The sequence below is a fragment of the Montipora foliosa genome, chromosome 11 (genome assembly GCF_036669935.1).
Source record: "Montipora foliosa isolate CH-2021 chromosome 11, ASM3666993v2, whole genome shotgun sequence".
In the NCBI taxonomy this organism is placed as follows: domain Eukaryota; kingdom Metazoa; phylum Cnidaria; class Anthozoa; order Scleractinia; family Acroporidae; genus Montipora; species Montipora foliosa.
Window position 1 is genome coordinate 33687829 of NC_090879.1, and position 25851 is coordinate 33713679.

The 25851-nt window shown below is 38.4% G+C and overlaps 1 protein-coding gene across 5 annotated transcripts in view; it reads right to left on the reverse strand.

Moving 5' to 3' along the window:
- LOC137974752 (autism susceptibility gene 2 protein homolog) overlaps nt 1-25503 on the reverse strand; it is a 29169-nt gene extending 3666 nt beyond the window's left edge. Inside the window, exons 1-11 of one of the 5 annotated variants that reach the window (XM_068821717.1) lie at nt 25056-25499; nt 22451-22570; nt 14213-14341; nt 11241-11285; nt 10871-10897; nt 9982-10024; nt 8148-8256; nt 6568-6794; nt 5467-5672; nt 4909-4977; nt 3011-3076 (exon numbers count right to left, since the gene is read on the reverse strand). In XM_068821717.1, the coding sequence (XP_068677818.1) occupies nt 3011-3076; nt 4909-4977; nt 5467-5672; nt 6568-6794; nt 8148-8256; nt 9982-10024; nt 10871-10897; nt 11241-11285; nt 14213-14341; nt 22451-22570; nt 25056-25280 (1266 nt within the window). In that variant the 5' untranslated portion in view covers nt 25281-25499. Of the gene's footprint in view, nt 1-3010; nt 3077-4908; nt 4978-5466; nt 5673-6567; nt 6795-8147; nt 8257-9981; nt 10025-10870; nt 10898-11240; nt 11286-14212; nt 14342-22450; nt 22571-25055 lie in introns of all 5 variants that reach the window. The other 4 variants (XM_068821718.1, XM_068821719.1, XM_068821720.1 and 1 more) reach the window with 4 other exon arrangements.
- Nucleotides 25504-25851: the final 348 nt, after the last annotated feature.

Here is a 25851-nt window from a genome sequence, read left to right on the forward strand (position 1 = left end):
CTACCGAGACTAGCAAGAGCCGCTATCATCCCCTCCTTGGAAAGTTTACACCGATATAGCATAGAGACCAAAACTGTCTTTACAAGTTGAAAAACAGAAAATATTACACCAATTTTCAAAAAGGATGACGAAACGGAGAGGGACAACTACACACCAATCTCTTTGCTTGGCGTCCCGAGCAGGATCCTCGAATCTCTAATAAACGATGAACTTGTATATGCCACTCCTTTAAAGAGAACGCGGAACTAGTCTCAGACAAACAACGAGCTTACCGCGCTGGTTACCCGACAGAGTTGTTACTGATACCTCACTAAAACGTGGAGGAGGGCAGTTGATTCTGGATTAGTGGTAGCGGTAGCATTTGTCGACTTTAAAAGGGCGTTCGACAGTGCATGTCATAATGTTCTCGAAACAAAGCTGGAAAGAGACTGTCATTAGAGGCCCTCTTTTAGACTGGTTAAAGTGCTACTTAAAGAGCAGGCAGCAAGTGACAATTGTAAATGGTGTTCATTCAGGAATACTTCCAGTGTCATAGGGCATACCGCAAGGGTCAGTTCTGGGGCCTACGCTTTTCACAAAGTTCACGAACGACTTACCACCGTCAGGATCGGTGTATATGTTTCCTGACGACACTATTATCTATTGTATCGGTACATCAGCTGACGAAGCCACCGCACAACTGAACTTGGCCATGCACGAGCTGTATTCATGGTGTCTCGATTACAAGCTAACACCCCACCCTGGTAAAAGCGAAGCAATGCTCATCAGCAGAAAGAGTCCTATGGGCTTATTTCACCGATCCTTATCGGAGGACACACTATTAAATGGGTTACCAAAACACGCTTAACTGTGGATGACAGTTGACCATAAACTTTGATGGGTCCCTCATACACTGGAGGATTTTTATTTGAGGGTTATTTTGCCCAGCGTGAACTATGGCTTTATTTTATGGGGGGCCTGTTGGAACTCCGATGTTCTAGATTCTTTAGAAAGGCTGCATTATAGAGCGGCTAGCATTATTTTCAGTTTACCGAAAGATATGGCATTTCACGATGTTTTGGAGCATGCAGAGTGGTTCACTATTCGTTTTTAACTATAAACTAGCTATTTTTTAATTCATGCATAAGGCTTATAACGGAAGGCTGCCTAGCACCCTAATCAACTGTATTGCGAAGAAACGTGATCTGTCATACTCAATTAGAGAACGCGACTCACTACTGGCACCACGCTTTAACACACGTTTTATGAAGGACTCCGTCGCGTATAGAGGCACTGTCCTTTGGAACACGCTGTCTTCCAAATACACAGACCTCGCTGACACAAGCCATTGTAACCTTGCAAAAATCTCAAACATCAGATCTTTTTAAGGCCGCTAAATTGAACGTATTATCAGCCTTGACCGCTAGTTTTGAACTCGAAGATTTTGTATATAATTGAAATTAAGTTAATTTTGTTTTTACGTCGCATTGATACATGTAGCATTCAATACGCTTTAAACTGCATTTAATTGTATTTGATATATAAATTTGTCGTCATATATTGTAAAAGCTCATTTTATTTGCATTTCAATATCTAAGTAATGTATTGTAATTTATTGTAAAAGCGCATTTTATTTATCTTTTTAATATCTAAGTAATGTATTGTACAAGACCCCACAAGCTTCCAGCTTTTATACATATCGCGTATAAATAAAGGCAAACTACCTACCTACCTAACAGTGGAACAAAATGCACGCATCTAACCAAAAACAATCGAAGGCAAGGTGCGTATAGTGAAAGTGTTAATTCGATTATGATCCAATTATAATCCAATTAAGTTTGGAATGGAGTCACATCAACTAAAGACAGTACGAGATTATAACTGGACTATAATGATTTCAAACAACCTCAAGGGGGTCGTTTGAAGTAATGGCAGTGTGTAATTAAACAGAATGGTGAACACGTGGTGATATGAGCCGACGAAAATTCTAATCGCTTTATGGAGCGAGGATTTGGATTTCTCGTCTCAAGTATGGTGTTTAAAATCGTAGCAGCCACGCCATACGTCGCCACTTTGTCTCACACTGCGACGTTGTATTTGAATTTTCGCAGATGTGAAAAGAACCATAATTGAATAAAATTGAATGCAGTATGATAGCCTGAATTATACTTCAGTGGATCATAAAGTTGAGCGTGAACACGGCTTTTGATCGAAATGCTGGTCCTGTTCGTTCTGGTTTTTTTTTTTTTTGAAGATTTCAACATTACTGCTGTTGTCTCGACCTTTTGGATCTGCTACCACATTTCAATTGTAAAGTATCTTTTCACCATTAGAGAGGACTACATTAAGAATATGGGAGAGACTATTCTCCTAGCAAGCTAAATATCCACTTCCGGTTTCCGTCCCTGATTCAAAATCGTCTCGTAATTAAGCTTCCTAATGATGACTTGGGAAAAAAAATTGGTATCAAAAGGCTATTGGTATCAGTTTGGAAGATGTGTAAGAGGTGCGCGTTTCCTTGTGCTACTTGATTTCTATTCTAAAATGCCACGAAATTTCCCGATATCACTACCATTTTTTTTTCACAATTGCTTGTAATCTCGCAATCTGATTGTCTACTTTTCCGTTGTCGATAAGAGTCTAGACAACGCTGTACGCATCATGCTCCCGTCAATTTGTCACGCAATGTAATAGCCAATCAGGAACGCCTATTTTGGGAAATAAACCAATCATATTGCGAGAAAGTTATAGACAACGCTTGCTCTTTCTTCGTGTCATGATTTTGGTTACGCTCTGAGATAAAAACTTTCTTTGGCGTTGAATATTGTGGTAAAAATCAAATCGAAAGTGGACGCACTCGGCTATGCCTCGTGAGTCCACAACATTTTGACCACTTTGATGACGAATATCGTTGTCGATAAGAGTACAGACAATGCTGAACCACTTTCGATTTGTTAAATTCAACTATGACACCCCGTAGTCAAACAACGGTGATCAGTTCATAACAACAGCAATTCACCTGGTCTCCTACCTTCTGTTGATGATAGTAAATTTGCCATGCGATCTGAACGTGTGTTGCACACCATTTCCCAGGTTTCTGAAAGTGAATAAAAATTATTGTTTACAGTTTAACTCTTGCAAAACATCTTCGAACGCCAACTCCACAGTCCCGAAAAATCCCCATTCCCTCCTGTAGCAAAGAAGATACAGAGTATGACAGACATTCCCAAATATACCCAAAATAGGCACGCAATGCGTACGTGTGTTAGTGCAGTAACACAGCCCTGTATCGTGGCAACTGAGCTGCCTTTTGTCTTGCAGGAGATTCAAGTTATCTTTGCGTAATATGTAGCTCTACTAGTACACGTTGTTATATAGCACGATATTGTTTTGGTACCGTATATCATAACAGTGCCAGTGTAGATGTCTTAGGTAAATCCCTGAGAAGACATGTGCTTACTAGTAAAATACTAAATCCCAGAAAGATCGAGGAAAATAAAGAGAACCGAAAAACATTGGCTTCGAGGCTAACATGTTGATCATTTTCAAGTTCCCTTACAACTTCTTTTTCACCACAAGTTTGAGCGTGCCCTCTGAGCCTCTGACAGCTTTGTAACACAAAAGCTCACTGAAGGTAATCCCTGTCGGGAGGGGTTAGTCTCAAACTACAAGACGAATAACTTGCTGAGTAATATCTGGAACAACCTTGCCCTGCACCTTTGGTAGAATATGCCCAGCACTGACACCTTCAACCAGTTGCAAAAAACGATCTTAATCCTTTCATTCCTAGTAGTGGCCACAAAAAAACCCCTTTTTTTCAAATTTCGCTTTATAAAATCCTAATAAATAAATAAATAAATAAATAGTACTATGCACAGGTTCTGCCAAAGAAGTTTGATTTCAAAGAAAACACCACAGGATTTCGCCGACAACTAATTTACAGCGAGAAATCAACTCCCCATAACTCAACTGATTAGGGCGTAACGTGAAGTGCTAGTTTTCTACCCCATATGAACCATGTGAGCATTAGCCCTACTTATGGAAATGCGCCTACACAAGGACAGAGAAAAACTCTGACCAGGGTGGGAATTGAACCCACGACCATCGGGTTAGGTCACCGCTGCTCTACCGACTAGCACTTCACATTACACTCTAATCAGTTAAATCTGTTCAAATATAAGTGCTACACAGCCAACGTTTGCAAAAACGTAATCCTTCCTTGTTCTTTCCCATAACGCAGGACTAAAAGGATTAAGATGCTTTATGGAAACCGATACAGGTGCTCGGGAAGGCGACGCACTATAATCTACGATTACTTCCAGTTATAAATCTCTTTCCTGTCCTCAGATTCTAAGGCATGAAATCCGAAGCAATTTTCCCACCTTCTCACGAATGATGGGATAAACGAGTGTTCCAATAGCCCTTATTCACGATGGCCGCCACGTTGGATTTGCTATTATCATGCAAATTAGCTACACACTTCTAAGGGGGCAAACAACACCAGTTCGAGAGGTTATAACGAACATCTTAGCTACACAGATGATTTGTATCACGTTCACTGAATGTTTATCACCTATGTAGTAAAATAGAATGACAACACAAATTACTTCGATGTTTTTTTTTAGTGAAAACTGAGCAGATTACGAAGTAGAAAGTCAAAATGTCAAAGGCAATCAACGATATAAAATTATCGTAAAAGGTACTTAATTCTACATTCTAAAATGTACTTTTAGCAATGTTATTTCAATATTTCAGCGAGACGATTTTCCGCAATTTGCCTTTTTTTCCAATGTTTGCCCCCCAGCATAACACATGGCTAACTTGCATGACAATTTGAAAACCAACATGGCGGCTATCGTGAATAAGGCCTATTGGTTTCATACATTAGAAGGAAATCTATCTAAACGCAGAAAAAAACTTTACATGTACCTTTTGTATGAGAGGGGGAGGAACTGGAGAACGGGGGCCAAAATATGAACCAACAGGAGAAACTTCAAGCTGCCAAAAACACAAAAAAGAAGCAAAAAAAAACTGAGACGCTAGATTCCAAAATGAATGTTTGGAGACTGCGAAGTTAAGCCTGCATAAAGGTGGGTTTGGGAAAACAACCTCTGCGATAGTTTTGAAGCAAAAACTTTACACATCATCTGTTGTGGTCAAAAGAAACTTCTAAACCGGTTGACGACCGTACAGTACGTAAATGCCTGAATTTGCAGCAACCAACAGCTTGTCGGTATGCCACTTAATTCAATCCCCAAAACTTTGTGTTGTTATTTATGCGTCTTTGAGTTGGGTAAGTTCGTACAGGCAAAACTGGAAATTTGCGCAACACTGATGAAAATAAAACCACAAAACACACTGTCACAAAGAAACTAGTTTGTTTCTAACAAGTCAGTAAACTAAAAAAAACTGTGTTCCTCTCCCCTCCCCTCAATGAACCACCCACCCTCTCCCTTCCCGTGAAGTCCACCCAACATGGCAACTTACCACAGCCTGGGGTACCTGTGGTGTGGACAGTGGAGCACCGTTGCTGTGAAAGTGCTGATGTTGGTGCTGATGCTGATGAAGGTGTTGGTGGTGATGTTGGTGGCTTTCATAATGCATAAGTTGTGATGCGCTCAAACTGGGAGGAACTCTGTCAGCGTGCGACTGTAGAAAACGATTGTTCAGTTCGTGGCGTAGGAATTCAGGACCTGAAGAAGTGAAACGATGGTTACAACTTGCCTCAAGTTTTTTCCAGCCCTGGATTAATTATCTACCCAGTGAATAACTCAATCTCCCACACATTATATCTGTTCCAATGCTCCAAATTAACATTAACATTTGTCAATAGCATGAATCGTTCAAATGTTGAAGGCTAAGGTGGCACATAGTGGTCTACATGCAGTTTTGTCGTGAATTTTACAACTAGAATGTCCACTGCATTCCAAGCAGAATACTGCGATAGGTTCTTCAAGTTATTTCCATAGGTCTTCATTCAAAAATGAGAACAATTTGTTCCCCATCATGTATCCCCATAAAATATTATTTCAAGAAATAATTTAGATCTTATTCTGTTTGAATCAATCTTTTTAGCCACCACCAGTTGGGGTTACACCAGCTTAAGGTTACTGTTTCCTATAAGACACTTCTTCAATGTCCACATTGTTTACAGTGAATTTAATTAACTTGAGCTAGTGAAAATGACATCAGTTGTCATCTATTGTTTAACCAAGTTCAGAGATAGCTTAAAACGTTACACTAAACAAACTTCCACTGGTTTTCAGCCACAAAAACCAACAAACAAACAAACAAACAAAAACAACCAACTAAGGCCAACCGAAAGTGCTTCTCCCCAACAGAACTTTAGTGTTTCTTTATCTTTGGACCAGTTTCCCAACAGTTACATAACCATTACTTCATCTCTCTAACAACCTAGTGCAATGTGCAAGAGCTACCTAATTTTCCACAAAAGTTTATAAAGTGCATGACACAGTGTAGGCTTCCATGCCACGCTCCACCCCTCTCCAATAAAAATTTACACCTTGCTGGACTTGAGGGGTGGCGTGAGGTGACATGGAGCCTACATCTGAATCCCTAGTGCATTACTTGGATAAGTAAAAGGTGACTCGCCAGCAGGTCCATGTGGGTACCCCAGGGTACCAGGATGGGGGTGGAAAGAGGGGAAATGAGGAAACAGACTGCTGCGGTGGGTGTGGCCAAATGTCGGCGTCACAGGGTGGCTAATGGTGGTGGTGGTACTTAGAGCCATATGCAAGCTGTTTGATGTGCTTGAGCAGCGGCTACTGGGTCTCTGAGTTGTTGCAGTTGATGAACTGAAAAAAATAAAAAAATTAAATTCAGGAAGAACCCTTTCACCCCGAAACTGGCCTAAACTGGCCATACTTAGTATTTCACTTTGTCTAATGCCAGATGATTTTACTTGTCAATGGGGAAGCCCCAGGCGTCAATGGGTTAACCAGTAACACATGGCTTGGCTGGTACAGTGTACACTGCAAAGTGTTAATTGTACTTACAGCTGTAACCGTGGGAGGCGCGGTGGCCTCATTAAGACACTTTACTCTCACAGTCCCTCTCTCCACCCAGGTGTATAAATGGCACTGTCAAATTTAGCTGGGGTAACCCAGTGATGGACTGGCATCCCATCCAGGGGGGAGTTGAAATACTCCTTGTTGCTTCATACTACAGAAACTGGAGATAAGCACTGGCCTGATGGCCCTTCTAGGCTTGTAGCTGACTTTACGCACAGCTGTAACCCACTTTCAAAAGCATGAAGGAGGTGGGTGGCAGTATTACAAGATGTTCCCATGCCCTTGACAGGTTAACATAGGGTGCGTTTGATTGACCGTATTCCGGAATAGGAATACATGGAATATAAGTTAGAAATCCTTCATTTTTACGGAGATTCATATTAAAATTGTCAAACATCTGCTAAAATGTTATTTTAAACATATTTTTATTATCCTTGCTGCTTTGAAACACGCCAAAAATACCGTTTTAATCATCTCTCCACATATTCTTATTCCGGAATAGGGTAAATCGAACGTGCCCATAGTATCACAATAACCATTTGCATGAACCAAAAGATGTTTTGTCCAATATAACATGGAGTGCCAAAACTGCTGAACTAGGTCTTACCCAACTACAACACAACGCTTTGATCCACAATATCTCAAGTAACGGTAACAAAATAAACAATCAAATGATAAACCATAAGTTTTAATTGCAACAGCAGTTCTACACAGCAGCAAACAATGCTAACTGGCACAGGACAGACAGAACAGCTGACTGCTCTATCGAAGGAGATGAAGTAAGTTCCTTTAGCCAAAGTGCATTTCCATACAATAAGGGTAAGAAGTCTTTGGATAATTTATCATACAGGGCCTTGTTCATGAAAGCACAGTTGGCCCTAACCCTTGTTCAAGTCCCACTGAAACTTATAGATTGTCACTGTATTAATGATACTGCCTGAAAGCTAAATTAACCAGTTGGTTTCCTTGTTAGCTCCCAAGCCACTTGGGTTAAATAATAAACACTCTTACATTAACTATGAAAAACCATTCACTTTAAGTTATCGTTCATGTCTTTTCTTTTGTTGTACTGTATTATACCAAATTGAAATTGTAAGTGCAAATAAAGTGCTTTAACCTCTCAACACAAGGCCCTACCTTGTCCACTCTATTGCTTTTGGTATATCTTTCTCAGCTTCTTTTTCAGAGGCTTCAATTGGGCTGGCCTTGGATGAGTTCATTGGTGCTTTGCTATTCAGCAAAATACCTAGGTAAACGATGCCACAAAAGTGTAAGCACGAGCATCAACATAAAAAAAGCACTTTTTTAAAACCGTTTTTAAAAAGGGACTTCAACTTTTTAATAGCTGCTCACATAATGTGAAGAAGGCATATGGGGCTTTTCCTGAGATGACCACATAAGCTGTTATGTGTACACTCTTATTTTAAAACAAAGTAGCCTGTAATATCGCAGGAAGAGATCCATTTTCTTCACTAACTCCGCAAATGGACAAGATTCCATTTTTTAAATTCCTTTTTCCCGAAATTTACCTGCTCTTTGAAAAAAACTCATTATCTATAAGCCCATTGAGCTATCAAATGGTCGATAATGCATCAACTGTAGTGTGTTTATCTTGATAACACCTCTTCCTTATTACATTGCAGTATGCAGTGTTTTATCAGATATAAAGTCACATGTAACATCTATATAGCTTATTTTTCTTGCACATTACTTTGTTTGGACTCCAGAGGGACAGGCTTTTCGTGGAATGTTTTTGAAGCTATTCAAAAACCTGTAGCACATGTTTTCTCAGGTCTAAAAACACTGCTGCTCGTTTTTAAAACATTAAAGAAAACTACAATTTCAAGGCAAAAAAGACATCATTGCTTTTTACATTGTAAGAACTGAAAGAAATGCAAAAAGAATTATTGTTACAGTAATACTAACGAAAAATGAATACCCTCAAATTTTAAATTTTAAATTAAACTTTGAAGTATATTCTACATGTCTGCTACAACCTTAAAAAAAATGTCAGCTCAATGTAAACACCCTAAAGAAAAAGTTGTCCTTGTTCATGGGCCAGCCTCTGAGTCAACAATATTATTACCAAAAACTTTAGATGTTGATAATATTCCCAACAACTGTATAACTGGCAATTCATATTTTACAGTTTCCCCTGCAATAAACCACTCAAGCAAAAATAATTCAATAATTACTATTATTTTTTCCATCTTCAATAAAATCTCTTTATACAAAATGATGACTAATTTTATGGAGGACAACTTTCTTTTGAATTGAAACATACATGTAAGTGTTTTGGGAAATTTGCAACTTTCACAGTTCTTGAATGCAAAATAATTTTCATAAGTATTTTATTTTTCCAACACTTTACAAGAGTGCTCACTGACTTCACAGTAAACTGGTGAAGGTTGTTTTACATGATGTGTTAGGTACAAGTATGGAAGTCTTATTACTGTAAATTACGTGGGGGTTTAAGTTAAAAACAAAAACAAAAACAAAACAAAGTTGATGATTATGTTTTCTTACTCTCATGTTTCACAGGAGTAGAGTTGAACAGTACAAGCAGTACAGCAGTACAAGTAACCTACTTTCCATAATATTGTAAGACAAGACCATATTTTGGTTTACAGTTTTCTACAGTTAATTGCCTAAGAGTATGATTATTGGAGTGTATATGACATATTACTTTATGTCAAGCTCTGCTGTTAGGAAAAAAAAATTCCATGCAAACTGATAACGCTTTTTTTTCATAAACTGTAAGTTTTTTCTTGTCTAAAATGAAAAGTGTAGACTTCATACTAAAATTAAAGGAATCAATGCAACCAAGTGGCAAGCAAATTCTGTCAATGTACGTAATTCTAACTAAAGATGTATACAATGTATATAAATAGGGAATTATGAAATGGCATGTAAAGTGGGATAAAGTTTAGTGAAGAGGGTGCTCCTGGAACAATGATCACCAGGCACTTACTGTTAGCAGCAGATGTTGCAGCTGTTGTTTCACTCTCAGACATCTGTAGAAACAATCACAAAGCAATTGTTTTAATAAATGCTTCTGTGGCACTGTCAAAACTCATAATTATGTCACTAAAACATCTACATGTACCACAATGATCTAGCTTTATGACACTGTTAATACAAATTAACAGTTTTAAAGGTCTGATTGGTACACATTAATTTTTGGCAGTAAGAGAATAACAGTCATGCCGTTATTTAATGTACAACATAATGTGACGTCAGTCACAATTACAAGTAATATCCAGAATTAATGGAACATCAAATGCATACTTTTACAGACAAAAAAAATTTTCTCAACATTTTAATACGGCATGAAAAAATTAATGTCGCATTCACCTAGGTTTTAGAAAGTGCTGGGATCACACAAATTTTGCTCTCAGTGGTAATTTTATGTTAAGCACTGCAATTATTGTAGAAACAACTGTTCAACCACATAGCAGTTAAAATCAATATTCTTATCAACTAGTTTTCTGACCAAGAAAAAGCTTTTGAATTTTCCCACAACAAACACCAGTCTCTTTCAAAGTTTTGAAAGGTCAGTCCACAAAGTCTTTCTCGGACAACTTATCAAATTTATATTTATTATTAACACTCTTCAAAATTTACTAGCCAAACATTTTGCACACAAACTGGATGTGTAAGAACACAGGTTGCTATTGATTTTTTAAAAAATTCTATTTCTTTACTCATTCAAAATATGAATAAATTTGGACGCAAGCAGTACACAATAGAGAAACAATGCTGTATGCTGTTCAAGCACAAAAAGAAATGTTACCAGAGCAAACTAATAAGTTCATTAATCCATGATAAATACAACTGACAACAAAAAAATACTTCTTTACCCTTTCTCCTTCACTCTCAGTATCACACTGGAAAAGAATGAAGATCAGAGAAGTGTTAACCATAGACTGAATGCATAAATGGTGGCCAAAAATGTATTCTTTTGTTTTTGTGCTAAGAAGCCGTGCTCTCAAGAAACATTTCTTTTTTTACCTTGTCCATGCAAATGAGGCAAGTGAGTCTAATTAGCACATAAACAGAAGACTTTTTTTTTTGGCTGCTGTGTGTATTTATGCATTTGGTCCATACTTTTCAATAACATCACCATTACACCTTCAAATATTTTATTGTTGACATAAATGCCGCAAAAACAACCATTAAATTACTCCTCAGAAAAAAAATTTTAAAAACAAGAAAATAATATATTTTTACCCAATAGCCTTTATCTGAACTTGCGGAGTCTGAATTATTGTCCTGCTGAGAAAAAATTTCACAGAATATCACAGTACATGTTAATACATGTAATTTTGCATAACTTGGCATTCTTAATCACCGTGCTGTTTATTTTTTCAGTTTTTTGTGATAGTCTACTGCATTGTATAATAGGAGTCCTTTTGGCTAAATTTTGTTCTTATGTAGACCTCAATATTGTATGTACAATGAATGCAGCTGGTCAGAGGGCTGGCAGAGTCCCTCCTACTGTCTCTAGTGTTTATATAGAAAATATTTTTTATTCGGATGAGCGCAACAATAGAGAATAGAAATGTCAGGGACTGAGGTAAAGTAAAGAATTGTTGTCAGTTTTCAAGTTTGAAGAAGAAGACTGTTGCGTACGCAGTCAATTCACTTATTGACGACAATTCGTCACATCGTATCTTTCATAAGTCCCATGTTATGGGGTGGCCGAACCTTCTGGAGATAGCCATTTGCAGATCATTTGCAAATTTATTGTGCAACTGGAGTCACTGCTCTGCCTCTTATGCCAATTGCCATTTTTTGCACCGCTGCTCCAGGTGCTCGGGGTCGCCTTGTGCCTCTGACTGCCCAGGCCTATCTTCCTTGTCATCCAGGGAGAGGACTAAGGGAAGATCATCATCCCCCCTGCCCTCTTGTTCCATCAGTAAATCTAAGCACAGTTGACTTCCTTTGAGCCTTGTGATCAGTCATTTTCTTTGTTAGTGTTCCAGTTTTTTCTACCCTTGTTGATTGTTTGTCATACATGACTCATGTTTTAGCAAGTGACACCTTTCTGGAGGCCAGTCTGAAAGCCTGTTCTCTCCTCTTCCGGACTCTGTGTTTAGTATCGCCATTAGGTGCAAGATTTGGGTGGTTCTTTTGTGCATTAAACTTGTTTTGGTTACTACTTCGTCCAATTTACTGTCTTGTGGTGGGGGGATCCACACATTAGTTGTCAAATCCCTAAGTGTGGTCTTGTCATTCTCTCCATCCTTTCTAAGGCCCAGCTCCCCAGCCCCCTGTGTCGGCTGTGAGCCCCTTGAATGTGGACCAGTTTTCCAGGGGAGTTGAGTCACCATTCTAATCCTCACCAGTCACTCTCGTCCTGGAAGGGCTTTGCAATGGTTTTAAACTGGGTTTCTCTCACTTCCAACCCCTCAAGCCAGCTTGTAGGAATAAACCCTCGGTTTATGAACATCCATCTGTAATTGATGAGTACTTGGCCAATGAAGTGTCCATGGGTAGGGTCAATGGTCCCTTTCCCCCCCCCCCCCCCCCCCCCCCTCCAAGGGGCCCTCTTCTTCATGTTAGCAGTTTCGGGGTGATTACCCAAAAAGGCCAACCAGGGAAGTGGCATCTCATCATGGATCTCCCTTTTCCCAGTGGGACTAGCGTGAACAATGGCATTAATCCAGCTGAATTCACCCAGCATTATATAACCCTTGATCGGGTTATTCGCATGGTTTCGCAGTTTGGACAAGGAGCCCTGATGGCCAAATTTGAGGTTGAAACCGCCTACAGGAACATTGCAGTTCACATGCCTGACCGTTACCTCTTGGGCATGAATTGGCGCAACCAGTTCTACATTGATTTGGCTCTCCCCTTTGGCCTTCGCTCAGCCCCTCACATTTTTAATTCTGTTGCTGAGTTGGTTGAGTGGATTCTAGTGAACAACTACAACATTCCTGATTTGCTGCATTACTTGGAAGATTTCTTTACAGCCAGCCCCCACTGACTCCCATCAATGTGCTCACAACTTGAGTGTCACGCTGAGTATTTGTGAACACTTGGGTTTACCTCTCCACCAGGGCAAGTGTGTGGGACCCTCTCCTGTGTTGACTGTGTTGAGCATTGAGTTAGATTCCATTGCTCAGGTGGCTCTTCTCCCTGGTGATAAATTGCTGGCTCTGAAGGACCTGGTTCAGTCGTGGATACCTCGAAAATGGGGCAACAGACGCGACCTTGAATCTCTCATCGGCCACTTACAGCATGCTGCAAAAGTGGTCTGGCTAGGCAGCACATTTCTGTGTCGGATAATTGACTTACTGCATTGTTTCCGGAAGAAGGGCTACCCTTTACGGTTAAACATAGAATTTCATCGTGATCTGCAGTGGTGGGATAATCTCCTAGCTCAGTGGCATGGTGCCAGTTTTTGGTTGTACCCAGCTTTGTCACCTCCAGTGGATCTAGAAGTCGCTTTGGATACTTCTGGTTCCCTTGGCCACGGGGCTTACTTCCAGGGTTTTGGGTTCACTGGCCCATGGGCTGCCTCGCAGAAACCTCAGTCTATCGCCTACAAGGAACTCTTCCCTGTGGTGATAGCTGCAAATGTTTGGGGGTAGCAGTGGAGCAGTTTTCGCATTGGCGCTGCAACTGTCAGATGTACTGCTTGTAATGATGTCCCAGACCACTTCATTCAGGCATTGGGGTGGTGGTCCAGTAGTGCAAACACCTTGGAGATTGGTATGGACTGGGTGGTTCTCACTCACAGGGTTGCCATGGATACCTCCCTGCCGGGCCTGAAGTGCACAGACTCCCTGCCAACCTTTAAGGCACCAGTTCTCAAGCTCATCTATTGGCGATGAGTTTAATGCTTACAAACTAAGATTTATATGGAAAATAGCTTTACCATCCAGCACACAATTCTTTTACATTTTTCAAACTTTCCAAAATTGACCTTCTCATTAATTTCAACGTGCTCTTTCCAATTCTTGCATCTATTTTGTACCCCGACCATTTTTTATGATTGACAAGGTCAAGGTCAAGTCATGCAAAGGACCTATTCTGGCTCAACATGGGAACAGGTGAAAAAAATCCAGAAAACAAGTGCAATCCTTAAGGAAAGTTGCAACCTTGGAAATGCATCATGCTTTCCCAAAAAGTACAGAACCTCTTGCTACCATGTACTGTACATGAACATGTACTTGTATGACCACAAAACAACTTACATCGCTTGTTTTTGCAGCAGGTGCTTTTTCACGTTGAGCTGGCAGTCGTGAACCTTCTGGTTTCCTTCTCTCAATGTTTGCATCCTCATCAGAGTCACTGTCCTTGGGTTTTGGATCATGATGCTGCATCTAAAAACAAAAATTCAAAATGACTGATCAATAATTATTTATTTCCTTGTTGCATTTGTCCTACAAATTTAAACAGTTTCAGAGCAGACAAGATGACTGCAACCAGTTTGAGTTTATTTACCCTTTCCCAATATATCGTGCTATAATCTGGGGAAATACGTATAAGAAACCACTTCACATCCTATTATTATTCTGCAAAAAAAAAACTGCTTTTTCTTGTAATAATGATCATACTTCCCTTCCAAACATGTGTATAAATTATTATTAGTGTTGATGTTATATAGATTATCTGAACTGTATCTTTATGTTTAAATTTTATCACAATTTCTTACCTTATGCTTTCAATTATTTTTTACTCCAATATCAAGTAGGCACAAGAATAAAATTAAACTAGACTGGCTTCTAAATCATCCTTTTGCATTCCTTCTGCCGGGACAAACTATGGGAAATTTAACATTCGTTTAAGGGGGCTGTTCTTTGGCATAATATTGAGGAGTCTTTCAAAAACCTTAAGACATTTTTCAAATTCAAGTGTTCCTTAAGAAAGTTTATCATTGTCATATCAATTTTATTTCTACTTCCCCTTTTTTCTCTCCATTTTCTTAATTACTTCAAGTGACTGCCTCTATGCCTTTGTTGTTGTTGTGTTTTCCTGTCTTTTATCCTTATATCTGTGCCTCCCTGAATCAACTTGATCCTTTACATGTATTTACATTTGTATAATAATATTCTTTATTCTGCTTCCTACATGCAAGCCTGCAAATAAGCGCCGGTCATCGGACATTTGTCCAGTGAATTTGAGATTTTGACTGGCAAACGATCAGTCTGACCTGACAGGTTGACCGAGATCTTCTGTTACGTATGCGAAATTAAAAAATATATTTTTACTCAAGAAATCCAAAATAATAATTATTTAATACGTGTATGCGGCCGTAATGCATAATGGCTAAGTTTCATAATTTTATTGATTTGTTTTCATTTGCAGCTTGCGTTTCATGGCAAGCATGTACATTGTAACACTACTCCAAAAATAAACACTGCCGCCCACATTCATTCAGTTTGGATTTCAAAATTCACGCAAGGTGTTTCCCAAACACTCATTTACATTGATATAAATTAAATAACACTGCAATGTAAGTACTGTGGAATCAACAAGGACACTTTTCCACAAATGCATGCTGTTTTTGTTTTCATAAGACTAATAAGATTTTATGACCAGCTTTACGGTGAATTACATGGACTCAAATTACATGTACATTCCTCACCTCAACTTCAATTATACCTTAATCAGAAAAGTTAACATTATTGCGTATGCACAAACAAAAGCTGAAACATTTCGGAATTTGTAAAAATGAACTTTGCTCGACTAGAATGACAAAAAAGAAAGCAACAATATTGTCAAAACAGCATTGGGCAGTGCACACATGTTTAAAACGTTTTCATTGTCTCTTAACAAAAACAAATTTGAAACCATTCAATAAAAGAAGCCAACAACTTGAAATGTTTTACTAAGTAAAGACAAATAATATAAATCACGTCTTCATTTCTCAGGTCTGTGTGCAGGAATGTTGCTAAAAGTTTGTAAGGACGGTAATGTGCACTTAACAGGCGGAAGGACCAATTGGACACGGCACTGGCGTGTCCGTTCTAGCGGGGTCCGGGGGAATGCTTCCCAAAATTTTTTGAAATTTAGACTCTCAAAAATGCGTTTTCCTTGATTTTAGGAGGTAAATTCAAGGCCATTCATGGTGTTTTCAGACAATTTCTTGTTGCCTTTTTAATGAAAAAAATGTCACTTTGTTTGAACACATGCTCTCGGTGTCTCTTCTCGATTCTGTTGCAGTAATAGCTCTTTCTTTGAATTTTCACTCGACCCCCCAGAGGTGATGAAGTAGCTTTAGCAGAGTTGAAGAATTTCTTTATACTGAGTACCTCAGAATCACTTTTCTTCCTTTTTCTCGCCGACTTTCAGCTTATACAACACATTTGAAATATACAAACTGCCAGTTTACATTATTTCACATACACGAAATAGAAATATCGCTGGCCAATGAGCTTTTTCCCAAATACACAAGATCAACCCTTGTAATGAATCAACCTTTGGAACATTTCTACAGCCAGTCTCCATCAGTACAGTTTGAGTGTGCAGTACATTTCTTTTATCACAAATCATAAAATAGATGACGAATCCCAAAAACTCAAATTACTTGATCCCCAGAAATTTATGCCGAATAGCTGGTGATTTTTTCCTGCTGCTGGCTTCTACCTACATCCAGGGCTAGTGTGGTACATCGTTTCTGAGTTATTAATTTGCGAAGCATTTCACAAGATGTCGCCACGTTGGTGGACCGTCCATGGTCCACCAATATGGCAGCCCATAATAAACGAAAACATCTGGAGTTCACTTTGCCACAAAAGCGCTTACTTTCGCTCGAGAGATCTATAAAATACATGAGTATGAACACATCTCATAATGTAATTGAAATGTTCAAACTTCTGAGAATCATACGAAGAGGCACGTTTTTCAACCAGCTCTGGTGACAGGAGAGGTGACTTAACTTAACTTAGTTGACAAAATCAATTGATAATCATTGTGGCAGAAAAATGATTTATGAAAGAGCGAAAAAATTCAGCCCATCTTAAACAACATTTTTTTCCAATTTCCTTAAAATAAACACAGTCTGTGTCTTGCAGAACATGTCGCATTCTTTCCATGCTCCAGTGATTTTGTCTGTGATTCACTGTGCAGGAAAATACATGTGCACATAAATATTTCAAACATCAAATTTAAAATGCTGTCTTTTAATACATTAGTCTAAAGAAACTTCAAAAAACTTGTAGCCTGTATTAGCTTCGATTGGTCATACTGTGGAGCTAAACTATGGAATAACCTAAGTAATGATCTTAAAAATGTAAATTCTGTAAAGGCCTTTAAATCGAAACTGACCAAACAATTACTTTTAACTTAATTTCATCTATTAGGAAAACACATAATTTGTATTTGTATTAATTAATTGCTTATTTATTCTTATTTATATATCAATTATTGTTCTTTGTATTTTTTATTTAACTTGTAACTGAAAAACCCTCTTTAGGGAGTTGCAATAATAAAAGTAGGTATGTATGAGGTAAGAAATGTAAGAATACTATTACGCGATTTGAGTAGCGTATCATATGTAATTGGCAGTTTTTATACTAGAGTCGCATAATGGGTCTTTCTGCAGGTACCAGAAAGCAATGTGTTTTTGGTCCCTTGAGATTAGTCTTTACTTGGAGTTAATGCTTTGTTTTCCGTCTTTTGTTTTTTAATTATGTAATTTCTGCTCTGGTACTTGCAAAAGCTGCCCGCATAATTCGTCTGGGACGAACTTGGGCAAACATTTTTTCTGCGTCTGTTGAATTTGTCTACTACATGTATAAAGATGAGCACAAGAAGGATACTGCGTCTGGACAAAGTATCCACTTTAGTGCATCTTCGAAGACACGCTAACCTGGATTTTGCCCGAGTTTGTCCCTGACAAATTATGCATCTTATATAGTTCATCCTGTCTTTACATTAGATGGATAACATGAGAGATGCATAATTAGTCTTGACGGATTATGCGTCTCTAGTATAAAAATGGCTAATCTGGCGAATGTTCCAAGAAATTTTGTGTTTTTGACAAAGTGTTCCCATTTGCCTGAACCCTGTCACGCGTGACCATCACCTGCAGTTATTCGATTCTTTATTACAAAAATTTTGATTCTTCATCTTGCAGAGGTATTTGAATGGAATCTTGGAAAGATTTTCTTACAATTCTCCCAAAAACGGCTGAAGAATAATTTGAATTTCGCAACAGTGGTGTCTTCCCACATGAATCTTGATCTAACGTTAAGTGATTTTGCTTCATAAGACCTTGCATGTGATTTCAACCATGCTAGAGCAGAAATACTTTCAGGTCTGGCCTTAAAACCCTGGTCAAACCTTGTCCATGGCCTGACATATGACAGGCTTATAGCAAAAAACTATTTGCAGGCTTGTACATGTAGCTACATTAGCTTTATAGTTATTTTCCTAGGGGGCATTGTACTTTACTCAAGTTACATGTATACTACTGATTTCATTGTTCTCTATTTACATATGTGTGGTGCAAATAAACTATTAATTTTTTTGTTTGTTATCTACACTATTAATTTCAGTCTAAGAAAGGACTTCATAAAATCCATAAAATCCAGTTGAAATTGGAGGTTTTAACCCATTGATCCCTAGGAATGAGAGTTAACAAATTTTACTCTTGTCTAACACCAGACAATTAAAATGGCATTGTTCCAATTGAAGGCAGTAATTTTCTAATTTTTATTTTCATATTATACTTTCAAGTAAAGCTATCATGATCCTTGCAGTTATGAATGCAATTTTAGCAATTGTGTAGAGAAGCCTGAAAAAATTTCAGGACTTCAACTGGGTTTGAACCCATGACCTTGACGCACCGGTATCGCAAGGTCACGGGATCCAACTCCGTTGAAGTCCTAAAAATCTTCAGACTTCTCTACGCAATTGCTAAAATTGCGTATATAACTGCAAGAAAACTGCTTTACTTGCTTTCATATGCGCAGTTCAGTATAACATACTTGTTCATGTTATACAGTACCGTGCAAATGTAAGTTGACAGTCCCTTGAAGCTCGATCCGCGAAACTAGATTCTCGATTCTTGAAAACTTCGAGGATCGAGGCTCGAGTTGAGTTTCGAGACGTTCGAGGGCTTTCGAGAAATTTTTGAGACAATTTTCGAGACTTTCGAGTGGAGAAAACAAAGGAGTTAGTTAATTTTTCATGCCTCTCTTCCTGTCTATTTTTCCATCATTTTTCGCGTTGGTCAGAAACTCTCAAGATTTCTGATCGAGATCCTTGAAAAAAATTTTGAGGGTCTCGAAACTCGATCCTCGATCCTCGAAACTCAAGCATCGAAACTTGATCCTCGATTCTCGAAAATATCGAGGATCGCGGATAGAGTTTCGAGTCGAGACTGTCAACTTACATTTGCACGGTACTGTACTTTGAATAAAACAATGGTATTCACTGCCTTTGCAATACTCAAGTGTCCCTCATATTAGGATAAGGTATAGGAACTGATAGCCTGTGTCCAGCAAGCCAGTTAAAATGCTGGAAATCCGATATCCATAGTTCAGTTTTTAATAAAGTAAGTTATACCTTCTTTATATGACTCTTCACTGGAGAAAGAATAAATTAAACTGGAAAAAAAAATTAAATGCCGGCCGTGACTTACAACATGGAATACAGCCATTGAATGTGGTCAGTACAAGGTACATTGTATTTATGATCTTCACTTGGCTGGACAGAGGTTAATGCCTTTCAGGGATTTGTTCCCAAACTCTCTTGTTTCCAGAATTCAGTGTGAAGATTGTAAGAAGTTTTACATTAGGAAGCATGCAAGATGCTGTAGCGTTAAGTTTGAAGAACACAACACCATCACTTGGGTGATAACAACAGCAGTATGGGCCCATCTCAAGCACACTGGGCATGAATATTTTATCTCTCTTCAAACTTGGAGAAAAGACAAGTCTTCACAATCAACTTTTGAACATTGAACAGGGATGTTGGGAACAAGCTCCCCACAATCTACAGTACCAATCGAAACTATTTTGCGCATTTACCATGATTCTGACTAGGCAAAACTGCTGATTCAATCGCCAGTTTGACCGAGGTAAAACCTCGTCTATAGTAACCTGAAAGCCGAAGTTTCACCTAGATTTTTTCCGGTTGATTTATGCCACAGTTAAGAGAGGACGTTTTAGAGCAGATGCTATCAAAGAAATCTGCATATCCTTGCAGATAGGTCGATCGCATCGATAATTAACATGCGTATTTGCCATATTTACACAATGCACCTTCTGCCATGGTAGGCACATTTGTATATAACAAAGTCCCTTTAACAAAGGCATTTCTCATTTTTCTTTTTCCTGCAAACATCAAGATTTCAAAAAATTGTTCGAGATCTGTTCAATACTGATGGTATAAAGATCAGCAGAAATTCTATCAAGAAATTTACACATGTTTGGGAAATCTCTTGTCTTAACAGTGACGCCCCTCGCCAAGCAGTCAGCCTTGAAAGATACGCAAAAGGCATTTCAGTCTTATGGACCGAAAGATGGAAGAAAGCGATTAACTGTACATCAAGTCATTGTCAGCCATTCGGGCTGCATGGCTCTCCATTTGTTACAAACTGGTTAAGCAGTTCTAATCTGGAACAACATTTCATGAGCTGTCGATCTCGACTGCGTGGCGGAAGCATGCAGCTTATTTAACTCACCAAATTGGCAGGGGCTTGAACTGCTGAATGACCTGCCACTTAATATTTTGAATCAGGAATGATCGTAATTAACATGCGACAAGGAGTTGCTTTACAAACTTCGGGAATACAGTTATGGTTCCTCGCCGGTAAAATACGTGTATTTGAGACAATGACAAGGTTTAGTTCAAGGTTGGAGCTTTTCAACAACTATCCCGTAAACAGTTCTATTTGGACAGGATGCAAAATTTGAAGCACTTTTGGTTCTAAATATATCTCCTGTTGGACTGCACCAGTGGTGACCTAAGTTACACATAATCTACACAATTTTTTAAAGCAATGTTTTTTTTACGCCTTTGGGAGAACTGTTCATCATGAAAGCGAAAAACTTACAAATTATAAAATAGAAAGATGTAAGAATTACGCATGATGAAAGGTTATCAACATTCTCTGTTCTCAGCTGTCATGACGAAGTGAGACGAACATATAAAAGGCTTTCACGACAGTGCGTTGTGAAAAACAGTTTGCATATTCACTCTTTACTTTGGGGAGCAACCATTGTTTTCTTGCGGCACATTGCCGCAATTAAATAGGCCGCAGCATTCAGTTGCTTTCGTCTTTGCCTCGGTTGCGGTTTTCGTCCAACCTAGATGATTTCGCGGTAAACACTATTGGCAAAGACAAGGTATTACCGCGTACAAATGCACTAATAGTTTCGATCACAAGACAGAACGTCTAATACCATTTAAGATTAGGATGGGATCAAAATCTTGTGTCTAAATTTTCAGTAAGACAGGATGCATTATCTAGTTATTTTTTTCTTAAAACATCTTCATCTTGCAAAGGATAGATAAAGAGTTTAAATGAAAAATGGATATGCTAAACATAAACTTCAAGTTATTTTGAAATAGTCTAATTACTAACTTAAAGTTTTTTTTTCAAAATTTTCAACGATTTTTTTTTTGCATCACATACTCCTCGTTTTTTGTCCTATCCTAACCAAAGGCCTCCTTGTTTATACACATTCCACACTGGATAATTTTTTTCAAAATTAATGTCTAGACAAAAACCTAGACACAGCTGTTTCATAAAAATTTACAAATTCTTTGAAGGTGAAAATATCCAGGAAAGTGTGCTCCAACGTCCAGTCCATCACCCAAACAAATCATCACGTTAAACTCCTTGATCTTCATCCACATGAATAAATTCCATATGGCAATTTTGGTGACATTTTATTAGATCACGCGCATGGAGAAATTTGCCCAACTTTTATGTCATATAAATATTTGCTAACTACACGCCAACTTTTGTGTGGCAAATAAATAATTACCACATGCAAAATTTGTTTGTCTGAATGACTTGTCAAATAAAATGCTTCGAATAGTCAGAGGTTGCGATAGTTTCTAAGCATCTTTTGTTTGTTTTGCGTGTCATCCAGCTGTCCCAAGTAATTTGTTGCACAGCACAAATTAATTTTATGGAAATACCTGCTGTCCCATACACACCAGCAAATGTATTTGTCACAAATTACATTGTAAAATAAACTTTGCTGGTGTGGATGCAGCACATGCACCTGGAAAACAGCACTAAATATGCATAACCAATTTAGGCTCAAACCAGTTTGATCACTTGAGTTCCTTTGAATCTTTGGTATAATAATCAGTGCATGGTTTATTGTTTACAGCTGTCAAATAAGGCCCTTATTCCCACAGCTAAGGCAAGCTACATATTACACTAGGATCAGGCAATGTTATTGCAGAATTTTCCTTCTGGTCAAAATAATAATCTCGTAACCATTTTCAAGTTAAAGACGACTCACCCTTGCTCTTCTCTTTTCAGACTTTCGTTTCTTTCCATTTATTCCATTTTCCACTCCTCTCTTTGAGCTCTTGTGTGACCTGCGAGCATCTAGCATTTCTGGCTTACTGGGGCCACGAGACTAAAATAATTAAAAGAACCACATATTACCCAGGAACGATTTGATTATAAACTTCTTAACAAGTTGCTTTCATGAGAGTGCTACTCAGCCACTTATTGGAACACTGGTTCTGTGTCTGCGACACTCACCTTGTTTCATTTTAATAATTACTGTTTTACTAAGTTGAAAACAATAAATTTTATCACTCACAAAATTAATATAAACAGAATTTTAAATGAATTTTGGGAGACTAAAACCCCTTGCATGTGAAGTTGGCTGACATAAAATTAACCAAGAGGAGTGAAATTTATCAAAACCCACAGGATATCTAGCTCATTAATAACTAAACAATAAACACACAACAAAATATGAAATTGGAATATGGGCACAACAGAGATGTTTTATCCAAGAATACATAAAAAGATGAAGCTGAAATATTTTACAGCGCAGCATAAACGATTTGAAAATGCATATATAATTTACTGTTAGATATAAATATCAGGAAATGAAATAGTGCAGAGGTCAGAAAAATTTGTACTCAGTCTTTACATTCCAGGTGACGGATGGTATATGAAAGTTCTTCATAAAGACTTCAAAATACTGAACTTTACAAGCCACACTCCACACTACGAAAAAGGAAAATTAATAAAACTATGTTCTTTCACTTTTACAATATGCCTGTCAAACGGACAAAGGCATACAACAAAACAAATAGCAAAGAACCCAGAGGTCTGCAAAATGCTTGGAGGCCGAGGTGATTACCACAGAAACATTAGATGTGACTAATTCTTTAGTACTCCTCATCTCTTGAACAAAAGACAGGTATATTGTTCTGGAACCTCACGATATTCCTTCTTCTATAAGAATTACAAGTCTTCCGGGACTGTAAAAAACACACACTCATATAAATATATACAGAAAAGGTAGAAAATGAAACAGCTGGTTTAACAAGGAGAAATTTTTGAAGTTAACATTATTTTGTAGAACAAGATATTATTCTTCAAGGTCCGCCAGACCAAAGGACGATACCATTCGATTTCGCTGAAGTCGCAAATTAGAAAAAAAGTGGAACCCGACTGCTGTGAAATTGATCTTAAATTTTCAAACAAGAGTGAGCTTACATGCAGTATTAGAGGAAACAGAAATAACGAAATAGGAGTGAAGGCTAGTAATGTAAAATTTGGAAATTAGTTCGGTAATGTTTCAAGGGTCCCTTCGGTTTAAGAGATCAGTGAATATCGCGTCAAGGTTTCAAACAAAGTGTGGATCACACTCGAACAACGACCTGGCAAAAAGGCAAAATTTACACATGAAGATGACTTCAAGCCAACAAGGGTGGAATGTTTGTTAATAAGTTAATCCAATCATGACGGAGAGTTTGCCTTGATCGGTCCTAAAATAATCGCTGAATATTTAATACTTCGCCAAGATGTTTTTTCATAGTACTGAAAATTTAAAGAGGGTTCGAAAGCCTCTTTTCGATGGAGTTGTAAAGGCACCCTCGAGATATTTGTCTGTATCAAAAGCGACTACTTACGCAATGGGCTTTGATTAGGAAGAAGATTGCTTCCAGCACCCAAAAAGGGTTTCGCACAAAACGCAAAAAAGACATACGCGTACAGCACATTTTTGTTGAAAGCAACTATGGTTGTTGGTACATGGCAATCAGGAAGGGACCGTTTCGTGTCAAGACTTGCTTCGAAGGAAAACGGCGATCAACCTTATTTTCCATGATAATAAGGACCGTATCTTAAGAATAATTTTTCTTGACATACAAAAATGGTATCCTTGGGCTATCGAAAATCATTTGCGGTTTAGTCGAGGTTTACTCGCTAAATTACAACTGCAAGTATCACTTAGTAACAATGATATACCCAAACCGAGTATAGCACGTATGAAATTGTTCAAGCGTAGCTTTTATATATTTAGCGTTGATATCTCCTTGAAGATCTCTCAAAGACAACCACCTTAAACCGCCTCTCAAAATTAGGCACGAAGCGCGAGAATATGGGTTTGTTGAAAGACAAGTTCCCGACCCACTCGAACTGGCGAAATTGCAGTGAATGAACTCCGGAGTGTGTCGATGAGTTGTCCTTTTCGCAAACTTGACCGAAACATTGGCCCCGCATAAGTGATCAATTGAATATGTGACATTTATGGTTGAAGGAAGTAGTTCTTGAAGCTAAAAACTCGAGTGAATTGTTGCGAAAAGTAAACATTGTACGATATTCATTTTTAGCCGCCTTCTGTACACAAAATGGCTAGAGGATGAGTATTTTCAAAACAACCGAATCCATCAATCGTATCCAATACCACCAAAACAACTTTGATTTTAATACCACTATTAGAAAGGCCTTCAATCGATCGCTTTCGCCTAGGCTGACGAGTTTTTGTGACAACGTACGAGGAGTGAGGATTGAGAAAGACAACGCATCTGACCGAAGACCTGTTACGGTTAATGGTTTGATTACAAAGAAGGCCGCAAATAATTCATACATCTCCTTACCTCCAATGCTTCTAAAGACGAATAAGAAGAAATAGCGAATCCATCGATGATATCCTCCTCAGGGGAAGTTGAACCTCGTCGTTTGCGATGAGGTTTATTCCGGGTCTTACCATTCGCGTTCACCGCGTGTGTACTGTCTCCTTCCATGCGCGTCACTTCGCCATTTTCGGTGGTTTTTGCATCTTCGTCGCTCTGTGCCGCTTTCTTAACCTCTTCATCTTTCATTTTAACCTCCTCTGTTACATCATAAGGTGGCAAACTTGTTGTACGGTAGTAAATTGGGCTCCAATTCCTTGATTCGAGTCAGCTGGTTACTGCACAAGACACTCGACCAGTGGAAAGTGAGTGATCTGAGACGAGTGCAGTTAACAATATCACCAAGGTGCCATTAAAATTTGATAGGGGAGGGGTGAAAAAATGCTTCAAGACAAACGAAGTAGTGGGAGCTTAGTGGAGTCTGCATTGCTAATTTTCATCTCTTTGAAATGATTTGTGAATGCATAATACCAAAACACTTCTTTACAATTAGTCAAAGGAATTCTCAAGATGCTTTTTAGTGGTATTTTTAGCAGGAATGGCCCGTCCCTGGAGAGTTAAAAATGGTTTTCCCAAAGGCATGATAGACAGCCTGCAGAGTGTCCGCCCCTTGTTTCTGCGGTAGGCACAGCACTGCAGGCCTTCCGGTACACTTTCCACACTTACTGCCATTAAAAAAAAATTCAGGAGGAAGTTCTTCTCGTTCAACAAATGTTCCACAATTGGAAAAGGTTTCTTTAAAAAAAAAAAAAAAAATTAT